This window comes from Vespa velutina, chromosome 14 (assembly GCF_912470025.1).
Source record: "Vespa velutina chromosome 14, iVesVel2.1, whole genome shotgun sequence".
In the NCBI taxonomy this organism is placed as follows: domain Eukaryota; kingdom Metazoa; phylum Arthropoda; class Insecta; order Hymenoptera; family Vespidae; genus Vespa; species Vespa velutina.
In genome coordinates this window covers 670,168-687,041 of record NC_062201.1, presented here as the reverse complement: position 1 = coordinate 687,041, position 16,874 = coordinate 670,168, and the positions used below count along the sequence as shown (strand labels likewise).

Below are 16,874 nucleotides of genomic sequence, written 5' to 3'. Positions count from 1 at the left end.
AAAATGGATTACTTTCAAACAAAAATAACATATGATCAATTAACTATATTCGATTTATTGCAAGTAATACCTTTATGCATTATTTTATTTACTAGATTATATAATAATTCTATTCATAAATTATAAGTGCTTCTTATTTAATGAAATTAACGCAAATAAAAATTTATTATAAAAGAATAAAAATAGAAATAATTTTAAAGGTCTTTAATTTAAAATTCCCGCCAAAAGTTTTCATTGAAGAACACTTCTCTATAATATATTTACTTTAAGTTTGCAGTATAGGCTGTGAACCAAAGTATGTGATATACATAAATGACATAGATTATAACCTGTAGATAATAACTCAGGTTTGATATATTCTACAGGCATATGGTGGTACAATCAAAATGGTTTTTTTGGAAAATGACGCGGTAATTTCTTAAATAAATCTAAACTATTTGTTATAAATATTAGAGAAGTAAATATAATTTTTCAGTTCTTAGTGGAGCTCACAAGATTATTTGATAAATCAAGGTTATCTGGCTCTGTAATGCTCACTATTAAAAGGTGTAAGTATTTTTAAAGTTAAATTTATTTTAAAGGTAATTTTATTTTCTAGAAACAAATTGTTCTTGATCAGTTTAATCTTCATTGTAGTAACTTTTTACATATGTAGATAATATTTTAAAGTCGTAATATTAAGAAAGATGAACTGATATAATATAGTTAAACATTTAATAAGGAATTACTTGTAAAAACTTTTTGCATGTAAAATATTTATTATATATATGAGATCTTATATGTCTTAAATAATATCCAAAATACACCTCATTTAATTGATAGTTTTTATATCGCAGTTAATGGACACAATAAACCTATACCTAGAAAGGGAAGACCACCATTATCAACGCCAAGTGAATTTCTTTGTCTTGTGCGAGCTACCTTTCGCAGCAAAAAAATTTCAACCATTGTATGTATAGTTTTAAAATTATACAAATATAGATAATGACTTTAATCTCTATAAAGAAAATTTTTAACTTCTTTGGATTTCAGATACATTCCAAAGACGTGAATAAGTTCCAGCAGGCATATTGGAATCTTTTAAAAACAAATATAAATGGCCTGAAAAAGTTAAAAAAAGTAAAATCAGCAAAACCTAAAGTTCATTAAAATTATAAATTAAAAAGACCACGTTTATTTACTCTTATTACAATTTTTTTAGTATTATATATATATATATGTGCACACACACACACACACACATACACAAAGTTTTTTAATGTTAATAAGATAAACAACAAATAAAATACGTTTTATGTAAATACTAGCAATAAATTATTAATGAATAACTTATAACCGAATAAATTAATTCGTACAGAGTTTATTACTGTGAACATACGTAAGTACATTTGGATATTTATAAAATCAAAAGTATCTGATTCTGATAGCCAATTGTTATTGATTTTCATTCAAATTTATAATTGATTTGAATCAATCATCCAGTCATTCATTTTTCAATTAATCATATATTATTCCAACTCTTCGAAAATTGAAAGACAACCTTTTTTCTTATAGAATCTAGATTAAATTTAATCAATGATTGCGAATAATGACCAGAATTAATACCGGTTACACGGTACCAAATTTTATATAACCGTCACAGTATGGTATGATTCAATCTATTTTTGTTTAGATAATTATTCAGATCTATGCTTAGAAATTGTTAACAAAACTATCTTAATAAATTTAATAAATTCATCAAAATTTTTATATAATAGAGTATTAAAGTAAAATAAAATTATATACGAATACTATTACGATACTAATATATACAAATATTAATACAATATAAATTGAATTTTATATAAGTCATCAATCTTTTCATTGTAATTATAGATTTCCTTAATAACAAAATAAATTTTATACTAATATATAAAAAAAACCGTGCAGGAGGCTTAGGTGTGATAATGGGAAGAAGAAAATAATAAATAAGAGTTGGTAGAAGACTAAGATAAAAAGAATTTTGATTTAATTGAATAAATTTTTGAAGGAAATATAGTTTGAAATGTATGAATATAGTGCTGAATATAGTATATGTTTGGAAAAAGGATAAATGAACAAGAAAGAAAGATAAATACAAGAAAATATCAATATAGTAGTCTAACAATTCGGACACAAGTACACAGTTGTATATAAGGATTTGTATGCAATAAAAAACTTTAATGTGCGTATGAAAAAGAATAAATATTAATAATACACATTGATTTGATCGTATAATTACATTTAAAGAATAAAATAGAATTAATTTTATTATTATTACATATTTCTGTTCATATATCCAACATAACAAATTATGTATTAAAAAGAAAAAATTTCTTTACTTTTATTTTCTGGAATATATATAAATTGTTTTATATAATTTTATAATAATAAAATAAAAAGTGATTATTATAAATTTAAAAGGATTAAAAGTTTGTGATAGTAAACATATTAAAATGAAAAGACTTTATTTATTTTTGCTCAGAAACTCTATACACCTTAATAATGATAAATACACAAACATTTTCATAAGATATAAATTTGATAATACAAGATGAGATGGTTCTAATGTTTTTATGAAGATTGATAAAATCATGTAAAATGTGTCCCAAATATTTATACAGTCTCAATCAGCTTCCTAGACAAATAATTCTAAAGCTTAAGCGATTGATTACAATAATTCGATATTCCAATTTTTATATGTAGATATTTTAAATATATGTCACAACATAGATGTTTTGTTTATGCAACTTCGATAATAAAAATAAGATGCAAATGTTTTTTTACTTATGTTCACATATAAGTTATATTCGATTATTTTATCTTTAATTCTTACTGATAATTATTATATGATGTATATGATTGCTTATAAAATGACACCTTTTTGTGTAATAGAATATTTAAAAGTATTTGAAATATATGTGCGTGACTATTGGGATAATATGTCATAAATTCTTTAACTTATCATAAACTAAATCCTCATCACATTATTTTCTATCACAATTATATTGAATGCAAGAATGTAGAAGATTTATGATAAGCCATGATCTACATGTAAATATATAAATATGTTATGTTCCTTTTGAAATGTAGACTTTTATACTCAAAGTATTTTTTAAGAAAAGCTTCAACTAACAAGTTCATGAAATAAACTAAAAAAATTGAAAGATTCTTTGCAATATTACTGTGTTATCAGTATCATTCTATAAATTTATCAAATTAAGAGATTGCATTACTTTGAATTTGATGTGTAATAGTTTTAGAGACTTATATTTAAATTTTTAATATCAATATGCACCAAAATTTGTATTTTTGTTATAAATTCTTTACAAATTGATAGACTTGAAATAAAAAATAGATATGTTGCATAAGTTGCATTTTAGGAATTATCACAACTGTTTATTTATGATGTATGAGATGTTTTTATTTTATTATTAAGAAAGAGAGCAATTTAAGATTTCATTAATATTACAGCTTTTTAAATGTATTTGTTATAATTACATGTGAAAGCTTATATAATGTAAAAAACATGTAAAGGATAATAAGATTTTATACTATGTACAAGAAATAGATTGAAATGATATTATATATGTTAATAAGATTTTTTGCAAAAAAGGAAAAGAAAAATAAAGAAAAGGTATAAAGAAATAGAACCATTTGAAAAAAATCTTTAAGTTATAATGCTTCCATGGCTTGATCAATATGTATTTTATGAGAAGAAAAACGTAATATCTTAGCAAATTTAGTTACGAGTTTGTGTTCATCAACTTAAACAAATATACAAACTCACAGCATGTTTTATATTTCGTATTACGCAGTTTTGTTACATGTTCCATACTTTCCAGAATCATTCTTATTAATCGAATACTTTTTACAGACACACAAGAGAGAGAAAGATGCATTGCTTTATAATACAACTGACACATTTTACAATACAAACGAAAAGAAACTATATCCAATATTTCTCTTTACATCAATTATATGGTTAAATGAAATATTTAAGTTAGATTTTAGACATTTAGGAGATCCACATCAACGTGTGTCAGGTAGTACTTATTTAATAACTTAGATATTAGATACACACTTTTAAAGAGCCACGAAAGACATGGCGCATATTATCTTACAATAATGAAATGAAAAAATTTTGTGAAAATCTTTTTTAGAGATGAAGGATATTAAAAAACACACAGTTTCCAGGCTAAGCAAAAGGACACTGCTACTCCATTATTTTCACAAGTTAAAAAACCCTGTCTTCCTTTTCCAATTTGAGATGAAGTGTAGAAATGCAAGACAATTGTAGACCTAAAAGCTTTTGCAACAGTGTCACAAGATTTCTTGCACTTTTCATTCCTGAATACTGGGCGGTTTACATTGTTACATGTTAAAAAGTATACATCTTGCTAAGAGATATCTAATCTCACAGCATTAACGAACGTTTTATCGGCAGATGATTGTTATTCAGTCAAGAAGTAAATTGTGATTGATACACACACGCACGCGTACATATAAATATATGTATACACGTATCTTTTTTCTTACAAAGTACAGATGCACTAAGAATCTTTCACTTAGTTGCGAGAGATATATAACTGAACTTTTATTTTATTTTCACAAATAATCACACGTTTATGTGCGAAGTCAGTCCTCTATATTGTACGTTGTCATAAAAAGCATCGTTCGGAAACATGCAACTCTCTAATTATTTTTCGGTTGTAATTGCACGATCATTTGTAAATCCACAATGGTCTTCTCCAACATTTCAAGCCGCGACATATTAGTTAAAGAACATCGCATCTGATTTGTACAGCTATTAGATGTCACGGTGGTAATTAAATTTGTAGATATTGAACCGGCATTAGTAGAAATAGTTTCCATTTGAGCATTATCCTTGTGTCGTGAACTAGCTTTTTCGTCTATAGAATCAGGAGATGTATCATTTTGTTCTACAATGTTTTTATCTTCAATATCTATGTTAGAAACAGTTTTCTGTTCGTCAATTTCTGTAATCTGATGTAGATCCTTTTTAGTTTGGTCATTGTCATCACTAATATTAAACTTACGTTTTTTCGAAGGGGCTTCTATTTCCTGTTGATTAGATTCTTTGACTTTTATCGCTCGAGTACGCGATAATAAAGTTTCTAAAGCTGATTGTAAGCTAGTAGGTGGTTTCAGTCTTGTACTGCTACTATAAACAAGAGCTAAAGCTCGTAAATCACCAGTTAGTCTATGAGCAGATGCTTGAATATCAACAGCTTCCACCATTGCTGTCATAGAACTAACTAAGTTATCAATAAGTAGGCAGGTTTGTTCAGTTAATACATGATTGGCGAGTTTAGGGAAGAAAGTTTTTAAAAAAGCATGTATTGCAGGTACGCCTAATGAAGATCTTTCATCTAATAGAACAGCATCTACATAATCCACTGTATAGGAAGAACAAAGGAGAGATGCTATATGCTTTCTGTCTATATGTGTGGCAGCATGGACATCCAACCATAATCTTGGAAATAATGCCAAATGTAAGGGAACACCTGGAATACGAAATTGGTGATAAAATCTACGATTAATTCGATCCACAATTAAATATTAAATATTATAGTTACCTTCAAATCCTAACATAGCACTTAAGTTAACCAATGTCTCTGTCATGCAATCATTATTGATTGCAAGTCTGCACATAACGTCAATTAACTCATGATATGGTAAATAAAATTCAAGCAAGGCGCTATCATATTCCGGATCTACTCCTCTAGATGCTTCAAGTTGAGAATGTGGTACTGCCATTTGCACCATTGGTCTAGCAGGTCTTGTAGGCATTTTTCCTGGTGGAGTAGATCTTCTTGGAAGATAAGGACCAGGTGGAACAGCTGCATGAGATTCTTGAAGAGCTGCATGACAATGAGATAATAATGGTGCTAAAACAAGTATAGCATCTGCAGGAACAAGCATAACGAGTTCTTTTAGAAGATCGATTGCCAAATTACGCATATCTGGTGGATTATACGTATTTAATAGTGTTGCCAATTTTCTTAATACATCTGGCCATTCCTTGCAATTGGCAAGGATATTTCTTGCATCAGGTCCATCTCTTGCTGTACGAATACATCTTACTAATTCTACAATAATAGCTATTAATTCAGCTAAGTCACCAGCCACGTGGCATGCAGTTGCTTCATGGTACATTATATGTAACATGTGAAAAGCTTCAAGGGCCATGCTTAAACCTCCATTGTATACAACATACAAACGATCATCATCCGATTCTATAAGAATCCTGATAAAAAAATATATAATCCTATTATGTATTATCTCACAATAAGAAAATTGTATCAGAGAATAACATACCGAAATGCAGAAATTAATGTAGCCCAACAGGAACGACCATCCAACCCTTGTAAGTACGAAGATAGTGTACCTCTCCTAAATGATGCAATTTCAGCTTCTTCTTGTTCTGTTTGATCTGGATGCCTGGCAACCAGTAGTTGCATCAATTTGAATAATTCATCTACCGCCTAGATTAAAACATTATTTGTAAACATAGATATCAATCATATACAATAAATTAGAAGTCTCTTGTTTATAATAAAATATTAATAATAATTAATACATATATATATATTCTACGATAATTATCTATAAAAACTTACAGTAGAATATTGGGTAGGATGCGGTGTAATATTTTTAAAAGCCCATTGTATATTTTGATGCGCAGCCAATTGTCTTGTAAATGTTCGTGATTGTTGACAACAAAGTCGTAATAATCCATAATAAGCAGGCAACATAACTCGATTAAATAATACAACATCTTGATCTTCGTGATCGGCTCTATTAGAAAAATAAATAAAATTAATTTATTTCTGGCACATATGCAAGTTAGTTTGTGTTATCATATATATAAATGAACAACTTACAGTATATAATTAAATGCAATATTTTTGGTTATATGTGGATTATGAAGTATCATAGATACATTTTCAGGACAATCAGAACAAACATGATACCAAAATAATAATACAGCTTGCTTGTTATGATGTACTGGAATGCTTGGTTCCGAAAGCTTTGGATGAAATAATGTCCATAAGTCATTTAAATATTGCCCAAACTGAAATGAATAATTTAAAATAATTATTAGTTTTATTTTAAAATTACTTGACATAATTTGTTATACAAAATACATACCATTAATTTCTCTGTTTTAGAGACAACACAATATGTGAGCAATGCAAAATAGGCAGTGAGTTTCATTGTACCATGAGTTTGTAAATCAATATAGTGTCTTGCAGGCTGCAATAATCTTAAAAGTGCAGTATAAATTTGGTGTAAGATTAATGTAGCTTCTGGAGATAATTGAAGCTCTCTAGAAGTGTTACATCCTAATCCCAATCGATGAGCACTGCGATATCCTTGCCTAAAATGAGTTGAAGGTACGAGTGATACTAAAAGGAAAGCAGCAGCAGAACGAACTCTTTGATTTGAATGTTCAAGAAGGAAATGTTGCAACCAAGTGTCTAATCCTTGTAGAACCCATGCATGTGCAAGTTTGCTTCTGGTAACAGCAAGAGCCAACCATTCAAGAGCTCCATGAGGCGCAACTCTAGCTGCTTCCCATACTCTGCCCAGAATTAATTGTGTCATACAAGGTAATCCACTAGGGCCTGAACTTTCAGTAAGCAGGGTCAAAAGTTTGAAAAACGGTTGACAAACATCTGTATGTTTCGTTATTGCTTGAAAAATCATTGTTACAATATGTATAGCCAATCTATCATTCCATCGACACAAAGATTGAATTAAATTTCTTGTTTGATTCAAATTAATGACGTCTCGTGTTTGTTGATATAAAAATGGAAATCCTTTACCTCCTGCTACTGCACTTAGATCTGTTGGCGATAAAGTTAATCTGCAAAATTTTTAAATATTTCTAAACATTCGCGATTGTATGAACACACACACATATATATATATATATATAATTTTTTTTTTTTTTTTTTTTTTAATTTTAATCTGATAATGAAATTTAATTATTAATGATTTTTCTTTTATATACAAATCGATTCCTACCTATGATCTGGTCCTCTACTACGTTCAACTAATGTTGCTATTAATGTAATCATCTTATCTAACGAAGCTGGTCTCAATTTATCTGTTGGTACTGCAACAATTTCTTCTTCTTCTTCTTCTTCGCTAACTGCGTCAACGAATTCATGTGTTTTATGACCTAAATAAAAGTTTACCATCGTAGAAATAGCCTGTACTCGTATAAGAAATAATGTCTCCTCTTCTCCCATTTTACTAAATTCATATAAGAAACTAAAGTATTCTGTGAGATGTTTTAAATGTTGTTTAGCATGTTCCATCAAAGATAAAAGCATTCTAACGAATCTTGTAACACACGATCGAGTGCCAACAGTGGTTAAATCGTTTTCTTCATCACAAAGCAGATAGAGAGGTGCTTCTGTAGCGCGTAATCGTTGAATGACATGAATACATAATCTTTGAAACATTTGTCTTACCATTTGATTAGGACATTTTACTAATATTTGTATAGGCCACCATGAATTACTAGCCATTCTTTCAAGAAATCTGGCACATGCACCAGGAGAACCATTAAATTGTTTTGTAAGTAATTCTACCCATTGAACCATGGTAGGTTTTTCTTTAGCATGAATAAATGTTTCCATGAAAAAAGAGGTTGAAAGCTCAGCTGACATTTCCGTAATATCTGGTTGAACAGAAAGTAATGTTTGCGGTATGTAACCACATATTTGCCACATAAATGTAAAATAGGTATGCTCAAATATATTTTTGTCCTGCAAAAAGTGCATGTTATCTTGCCATATCCAATCTTCTAACTCTTTATTTAGTTCTAAAGGCGGTAATTTATTTGTTTGCTTATGACTTAGCAAAGATGACCGTAAACTAGTTGGACTGGAAACAGTTGCTTCTTCTTCTTTTAATTGATCACCAGGATCTGTACACCACTCATAGAAAAGCATATATGCTGAGTTTGTCTTTTCAAAACTGAAATCCATGAATTTATCTGTTACAGAATCGTATGTCTTACTGGTCATTTCACCACCAAAACATTCTGCTGCAATTTGATTTGGATCAAATGGTTTAACTTCAGCATCATTAAATAAAAACCATTTGTCTTTATTAGGAGAAGTACGATCTCTAATAAAACTGTAGTAATGTCCACCATCAGCCGTACCAGTATGCACAGTAACACCAATTAAATCATATTGATAATGTTCCATTTCTTCTTCTTCTTCGCCATCTAAGGCAGTATGTTCCTTATTCTCAACTTTGTTATTACCAGATGCTTTTCTTTCTTCTTGATAATGTTGTGGCATCAATTTTTTCTCTACATAGCCCGACATATCCAATCTTAAAGGAAAACTAAAATGTGTGTTAACTTTTTCTTTAAGCATAGTACCCATATTAAAAGTATATCTCATTGTATTAAAACATAATATATGTGGAAGTTTTTTAAAGCATGCTCTCTTCTCAGCTCTTGCTTTTTTGCCACATTGAGAACATGTGTACATATTATCTCCTTCTAAAGTGTCTTTGACAGTGACTTCATCTAAACTTTCATAGAGATTTCTCATGTCAGCTACTTGACAACGAACTGTATAAAATTCCTCAAGTGTACGGCTTACATGTTCGCAATCTAATGAAACCACATTATTCGATATTACACCACAAAATAAAGTTTTTACTAAATTTTTCAAATCGCTCGTCATTTCTTCTAACTTAGATACGAGATCTATAAAAAACTCTGCCATATCTTTCTGTTCTCCCGTATTTAAAGGTTCATGATTCATAGTATACACGCGACAGAAACTTCTAGGATTGTATGCTTTTCTCTCAGATTCCAACAGATATGCAAACATTCGTTGTAATTCACGTAATGTTAGCTGATGTTTGTTAGCTCTATTACAATCAGCTCCTAAGATAGAAATACGTGCTTGAGGCATCATGTAAAGATGTTGCATACAACTAGCCATGTAACACGTTGCACCTAAATTTGTAAGTCCTACATATCCACAATCAGATCGTCCATCTTCATGTGGCCAGTAATCCCATGGATATGGAGAATGTGGACCAGGCCTATGTTGAGTTAACAACTTCTCATGAAGTATATAATAATTATCTGGTGCAGACTTTACAAGCTCAACTAATAAATCAAATGCTGCTGATCTAGAAACTTGACTTTTACATTTGGGAACATGTTTTGATCGAGGATTTGGCAATGCAAATAAAAAATCAAATACTTCATGTAATAAATTCTGCCCAATTTTTCCTTGCTTGCAAGGCGGATTATGCGTCATAATATTACATGCAAGATTTAATAAACCAACCAAACCATCATCTTCCACTGTATTATGTCGCATTTCGAGATGTTCTCTGTTAATAATAGAATCAATAACTCTGATTGCCAAAGCTTCTAAGTCTATTGTTCCATTAGATAAATCATCTGAATTATCTTTAATAGCTTCTTCTGGAAGAGAATCAACTAAACGACATACAAGCCAAAAATAATCTCTACAAGCAGGCCCATATGGTTCTTTGCCATCATCAAGAACAGGATGTAAATGTAATGGTAAATCTGGTTTTCTGTGAGAAGGTTGCATAGCTTCTGCAATTACAAGATGCTCAAGTAATGTATTTAACATTGGTACAATAAGACCAGAGACTTCAGAATTATCGTTTTCCGTTCCTGTTGTTCCCAAGCATAATCTATATAAAGCAGTACACACTTCTCTTCGTACAGCTGGCTCAGGATCTTCCAATACAAGACGACGTAACCAAGTTTTTCCAAAAGATTCAGATGATAAAAATAAGCTTTGTTTTACAATTGGATCACTATGTACCCAGCATACTAACAATGCCATAGTATAATGAATAACTTGAGATCTACCAAATACACCTGTTTTGTAATGATTTGGGTCACGTGGTAAAGATGCCTCATTCAAAATACTTGTTATTCTTGGCATAACAGTATTAACATTCATCATAGAAAGCATCGCATCACTAAGTTTAGGTACCAATAATTTATCTGCTTTACTTCGTTTCTTCTCTTCTCTGATAACACCAAGATAACATAATTGCTTTAATAAGCTTGCAAGACAATCTTGTTGCCATTCACTACCATCTCCTTGTTCCAAGCATTCAGACATAAAAATATCAAACAAATGTCGCAAACCTCCGTGTTGAACAAACACTGTTGACCATGGTATATCCTTTTCTTTCTCATCATGATTATCATCTGCATCACCACCACCTTCATGTATAGGTGATGAGCTTAAAGCGGAAGAAACAGAGGGTTGCTGACATTCTGTTTCTCTTCTACTTAAAGATTCTACTATATACAAAGAATACATTAATTTTTGAGGACTGGCAGGGTCCAATAAATCAGGTAAAGATGTCTCTCCCAATTTCTGAAAGCCTCTTAATAATGTCGGACTAGTAGGAAGTAAGGTTAATGTATCCCAAACTCTTCTAGAAAGAACTTGAGCTTTTGTATGTGGAATTTCTTGACCTCCTTTTACTGTGACCTTCATAGCGCTAAGTGTTCTCATCAATGTAAAAAGCTGTTCAAAGTACTGTGGCCGCAATAGAAGAAGTGTTGGTAATGATTCTCTTGGTGGAGGAGGTAAAAGAGATGGGGAATCCATATCTCTTTTATTACATCGACCAGTATTATTACGACCTGCACCAGGCGAAATAAAGACTAATTGTCCATCTTTAAAACCCATTTCTTGTAAAGTCTTTTCATCAAAGTCGATAGTTAATTCTTGACCTTGAGTGATCATTCTAATTGGGCCATCAGTAAGAAGAGATCCTAAAACTGAATTAGTATTTTGTGTCGCATTTGTAGAAGTAGCTGCTTTTTCTTGATTATTTTGTGTATCATCCCACCACTTAGCAACTTCTGCTCTCAAATCTGCAACATAATCAGTATTTAAAAGGGTAAACGTTGTTTTTTCGGGTATTCCAGCAGGTTGGACAAGAATTCTTATATGTTGTCCTTTTTCTGACATACTCATAGCCATATGACTTCCCGCACCTCTACCTTCCAGTATCCAACGACGTAAATGATATGCATAGCGCTTCCTGAATGCTTCTAGATGTGTTCTTAGTAAAAGCAGTGCTCTTTGTATACAACGTAAACTAGCTTCTTCATTTATTTCTAAATCTGCACTAGCTGCAGCAAGATGCATCATACATTGTGAAACAAATTCAGCTTCCTGAGACAATTGTCTAGACATGTAATAACCATTTAAATATTGAATAGCGGCCATACTAACATCTGTGCTTTTTGCTTTCAAAGCAATTTTCCATAGGAAATCCATTCCAACTGAGTCAACATCTCTTAAAGGTCTATCCAAATGTGCAGCAGCTAAACGTGCTAAATTGCATAATTGTTGGAAAAGACTAAGACCTGTCATGCTTATAGTTTCAGGTGGCAAACTTGGAAGTTTACGCATACATAAATGTTTCAATGTATCCATTCCAAGAGCATGTTGCTCTGTAGATTTTGCTTGACTTAATAACCAACTAAAAAGTTCATCAGCACATGTTGGATCCTGGGATAAACATTGCCATAATATGTCCACTTGTTCAAGGCTTAGGCGAAAACAATCCGGTGAACCCAAAGGTGAAAAAATCGAAGACAAAAATTGTAATCTAACTTGAATTTCGGTTTGATGCGAGTATAAATTACTTTTTGGTCCATTACTAGTGTATGTTTTCAAATTATTAAAAAAATGCTTCATCATACCACGTTCACGATCAGCCCATGTCGTGATGGTATGTGCATCCATTGCACCAAATTGTTGAAAGCTTGCAAGTAACTTTGGCAATAATCTTAAAGATACAACTACAGAATGATTAGTTGCTAAATTTTCTAAGCAACCTTCAATGAATTTCATTGGTATTAAACGATCAACATTAAAACATAGTAAATTACATAATGCTTTCTCCGCTTCTAATGCTAATCCTTCTCCCAATTGACCAATTTTGTCATCTTGCAAAAGATCCCACAATAATGTATTTCCTGGTTTACATACTGTCTCTAAGTTAAATTGAGAATTCAATCTTGATACCGCTTGACGGACTGTTCGTACTTGTGGAGGGCGACATACAGATCTTCTAATAGTCATAGTTGGATGTGAATGATGTGGATGATACGCTTGCATTTGAATAGCTGTTAAGTGACGTGCTGCTAGTTGTGCTAATTCTTCTTCACAACCACTTTCTTCACCATCAAAATCTGCCATATTTTTCTCACTTTTATTAGATATTCTACTACTATAAGAGCCTTCTTCATCTGAAAGCATTTCATCTAAACCAGAAGGTAAAAAAGTAGGTCCACTTGCATGAACTAATCCAGCAAGTTCAGATATAACAGCTCCTGGACCATCTGCAGCAGCTAGTACTCCTGCTACATCACTATCATCTTCATCATGAGATGTATCTGCAGAATCAGGTGCTCTGTCTACATTATGGCCTACTAATGACATATATTTATTTTTGTTTGCCCTTCTCAATAATGATGCTGTTGTTGGTACTTGTTGATCAGTTGGATCTAAAGCCATGGCCTGTTGTTTGACTCGGTCAAGAGTATCAACGATTTTTGATTCATCCAATGAGGTAAATGTACCAGATTCTAAACTACCATCTAATACATCTTCTGTCCTACTTTTACTATTCAATAATTCTTTAGACTTTATGCTACCTTCTTGACCAACAATATCTTCCAATGTTTTTTCAATTGTTGTTATTGATCGTTTTTGAGGTTTCTTCCTTTTTCGTAATACTTTTCTTTTTTTCTTTTCATGAATCACTGGTTCTTCAGTATTTGACTTTTCTGTATCTGCTTCTACATCAGAACAGCTTTGTTTATCCTTTGTATCGTCTTGCAATGCATTTGAAGGTGTGTCTTTTGTTAGTTCAGTAGTACATTCGGATTTTTCAGAAACAGGGTCTTCTACTTCATTTAAATTTGATTCAACAGGGATGCTTTCTAAACTTTTACCTTTAAATGGACCTGTTAAAAAAGACAAATTCTTCCCTTAATTTATATTTTTAATATTGAAAAAGTAATTAAATGATTAATTGATATACCTTCTCCATCACTGCTATCTCCTCTTGCTTGTTTCCTCGGAGATGGACCATCGGATAAAGCAGGACTAGGTTCCTCTTCATCTTCATCAGGACTACTACCATCCATACCACTTGGATCACTACTACTACTTCCTCCAACACCACTTGAACCTCTTAAAATTTCTCTGTTTTTCATAGTTAAGCCTCTTGAATAACCCGAACCACCAGATGTCCATATAAATTTTATCAATGCTGATGCTAAAAACAAACTTTGCTCTGTATGATCCTTAGGCTCTAACTTTCCTAGTAAAGAATACAAATGAAGAACAGGTGTGGGTGCTAAATGTTTCACTAATGGTGCCAATAAATCATATACTGGACGACCACAATGTTTTAACTGTGCAGCTTGCCAAATGGTATCCATATCTGAAGATGTAATTCTACCTTCCATAGCTAAGAAACTTAATACAATATGACTTTGTTTAATAACTTCTACATGTAAATTTGGTCCAAATATATGAGCTATGATATTATTATCAGTCAACCATGCAGCTAGTGCATGGCCTACTTGTTCAACTTCAGCAACTGTTTCACTATTACAAAGTTCATTAAATGCAGTAATATGAGCATTAATTTGAGCTACTCCTGCCAATCTCATAGTCAAAGTTGTGCTGGTAAAATATTTGAAGGCCAAGTCTAAACCATCTCGATCAAAACTTGGCAATACTGCATCTATTGGATCTTTAACTGCACTCCACATGAAATCTTAACACACAGAAATATATTAAATCAAATTTGATTCATTTATATAGCTACAAATTTTTTACTTCAGTTACATTTTTAATCGTTACCTGCCATAGTTCTAACTGCTGGTGTGCGTAATTCTTTATCACCTAATCGGCACATGTACTTCATAACTCGACTACGTAGAGGTATAAATAATTGAATAACACTACCATAGTTCAACCAAAGTTTTAAATTACAAATTACTGCAACCATAGAATGTGCAAGGCTAACAGGCAGTGTATTCTCCATATCAAAACAACCAGACATTAAATTAAAACCACCCTGATGGCAAAATATAGATACTGCACGAATCAAAGGTGCTGGTACTTCAGGGTCATGAGGTTCGCAATAACCTCCTTCATCCTTCATAAATAAATAAAGATAAATAAATACATAAAAATAATTTCATTGAATATACTACAATGGTTACATTACCTTCACTGGAGCTAATGGATTTATAGCACCTCCATGTTTCATTGCAATATAGAGAGGAAAATTAAGTAAAAAAATTTTGGAGAGAAGATGAAATAATTTTTCTCTGTCTTGTTGAGACCAACTAGATGTTTGATTTGTATCGCTTGTATTTCCTTTATTTGTGCTCTCTTCCTCTTTTTCTTCTTTGGCTGACTCTTTTGTATTATCCTGCTGTCCATCTTGTTGTATAGTTTGTAATTGTTGTAATGTACAGAGAACAATACTTTGAGTCAGCCTTATGAATCGATCAAAATTTTTAATTTCTCGATAACAACACATACATTGTCTATAAATCGCAAAAAATATAATCTGTTTAATAAGCAAAAAATCTATCTACATTATAATCAATAATATTATACCTTTGTACCCATTGGTTAACATAATGCAAAGTAGTGTCCACATCTGCTACACATAAAGTAGTTAATACATCTTGCTCTTTTGATGTTCGATCATCATCTATACATATAAGATTATTTCTATGAATATACATTTAAAATGTATACAAAATATTTTATAATATCATTAAAAAAGTTAAAATTGATTATGTATAACCTAAAATGTTTCTGCCATTTAACTATTTTATTTTTATTTTATTATTGCATTTTTTTAAATTAATATCATAAATATTGTAAAGCTATACAAAATAGTAAAATACTGAAATTGATCTCAGGTTATAAAGCTTGTAACAAAGAATTATATGTAAAAAAACAAAATACGATAGTTATATATATGTATATAAATAGTAATCTATAAATTACTCTACTCATACGTTTTCTCTATTACAATCATATAACTACGTTAATACATAAACTGTATGTAAAGGAATAGAATAGGTTAAGATAAAATAGACTTGTGTATATTATGCTTACAAGAGAGCAGAAGATCGTGAAAGTCAACGCATACATCACACATGATTATTTTACTGTAGCCCCGAAAAGGCTTTTTTAATCACGTTAAGTTCATCACTCAATTTCATTACCATGCACTGCCAAGAATGATAATATTATTAAACATCTCTGTCTTTCTGACTATTCTGAACAGTTGATTAATTCGTTAGCCTCCATATTGCTTTTCTTGTCGCAGCTGAATTCACTCGTAACTTACTTCAAGTAAAAAGTTTTGTTTTTTCAATGCCTATCTTTCTATTTCGTTTAATTACAAATTGATTGAAATTTAAAAAAAAAATTGAACGTAATTTTCACATATGTAAAATACTTCTCATTAATAGCAATAACAATTTCGATTAGATAGTCCAATTTTCTATCTATATGAATGTCATTATGACAGAAGACAGCTGATTGCCGCCATGTTATATGCATACAACGTGGATTTCAAAACTCTATTTACTATATTAGTAGTAACTAATAGCAGAAATATTAGTAAAAAAAATGATAAAGAAATAAAAATACTTGTATTATATATATGTATATATAAATATATCTATTATATTGATTATACAATTAATATAGTTATTATGTTTATACTTTATC

The 16,874-nt window shown here is 30.8% G+C and overlaps 2 protein-coding genes across 2 annotated transcripts; one reads left to right on the top strand and one right to left on the bottom strand.

Moving 5' to 3' along the window:
- Positions 1-256: 256 nt before the first annotated feature.
- LOC124953987 (signal recognition particle 14 kDa protein) lies at positions 257-1,204 on the top strand. Its single transcript, XM_047506130.1, has 4 exons — positions 257-410; positions 476-548; positions 837-949; positions 1,033-1,204. The coding sequence occupies exons 1-4, from the start codon at positions 387-389 to the stop codon at positions 1,147-1,149; spliced, it is 327 nt and encodes a 108-aa protein (XP_047362086.1). The 5' UTR covers positions 257-386; the 3' UTR covers positions 1,150-1,204.
- A 1,265-nt stretch (positions 1,205-2,469) lies between these two features.
- On the bottom strand, positions 2,470-16,687 carry LOC124953984 (ubiquitin carboxyl-terminal hydrolase 34). The gene is given in 13 exon segments (XM_047506124.1): positions 2,470-5,546; positions 5,619-6,289; positions 6,361-6,527; positions 6,663-6,840; positions 6,927-7,117; positions 7,195-7,912; positions 8,074-14,068; positions 14,146-14,889; positions 14,976-15,273; positions 15,346-15,670; positions 15,744-15,840; positions 16,254-16,320; positions 16,322-16,687. Coding segments are annotated over 13 exon segments (10,329 nt in total). The 5' UTR covers positions 16,367-16,687; the 3' UTR covers positions 2,470-4,713.
- Between the last annotated feature and the right edge of the window lie 187 nt (positions 16,688-16,874).

Bases quoted from the DNA above. Each gene is read 5' to 3' on its own strand.
- LOC124953987 (XM_047506130.1), top strand. From the start codon at position 387: ATGGTTTTTTTGGAAAATGACGCG. The intron at 411-475 runs GTAATTTCTTAA...ATAATTTTTCAG, and splicing joins TTTTTTTGGAAAATGACGCG to TTCTTAGTGGAGCTCACAAG. The intron at 549-836 runs GTAAGTATTTTT...TTTATATCGCAG, and splicing joins AATGCTCACTATTAAAAGGT to TTAATGGACACAATAAACCT.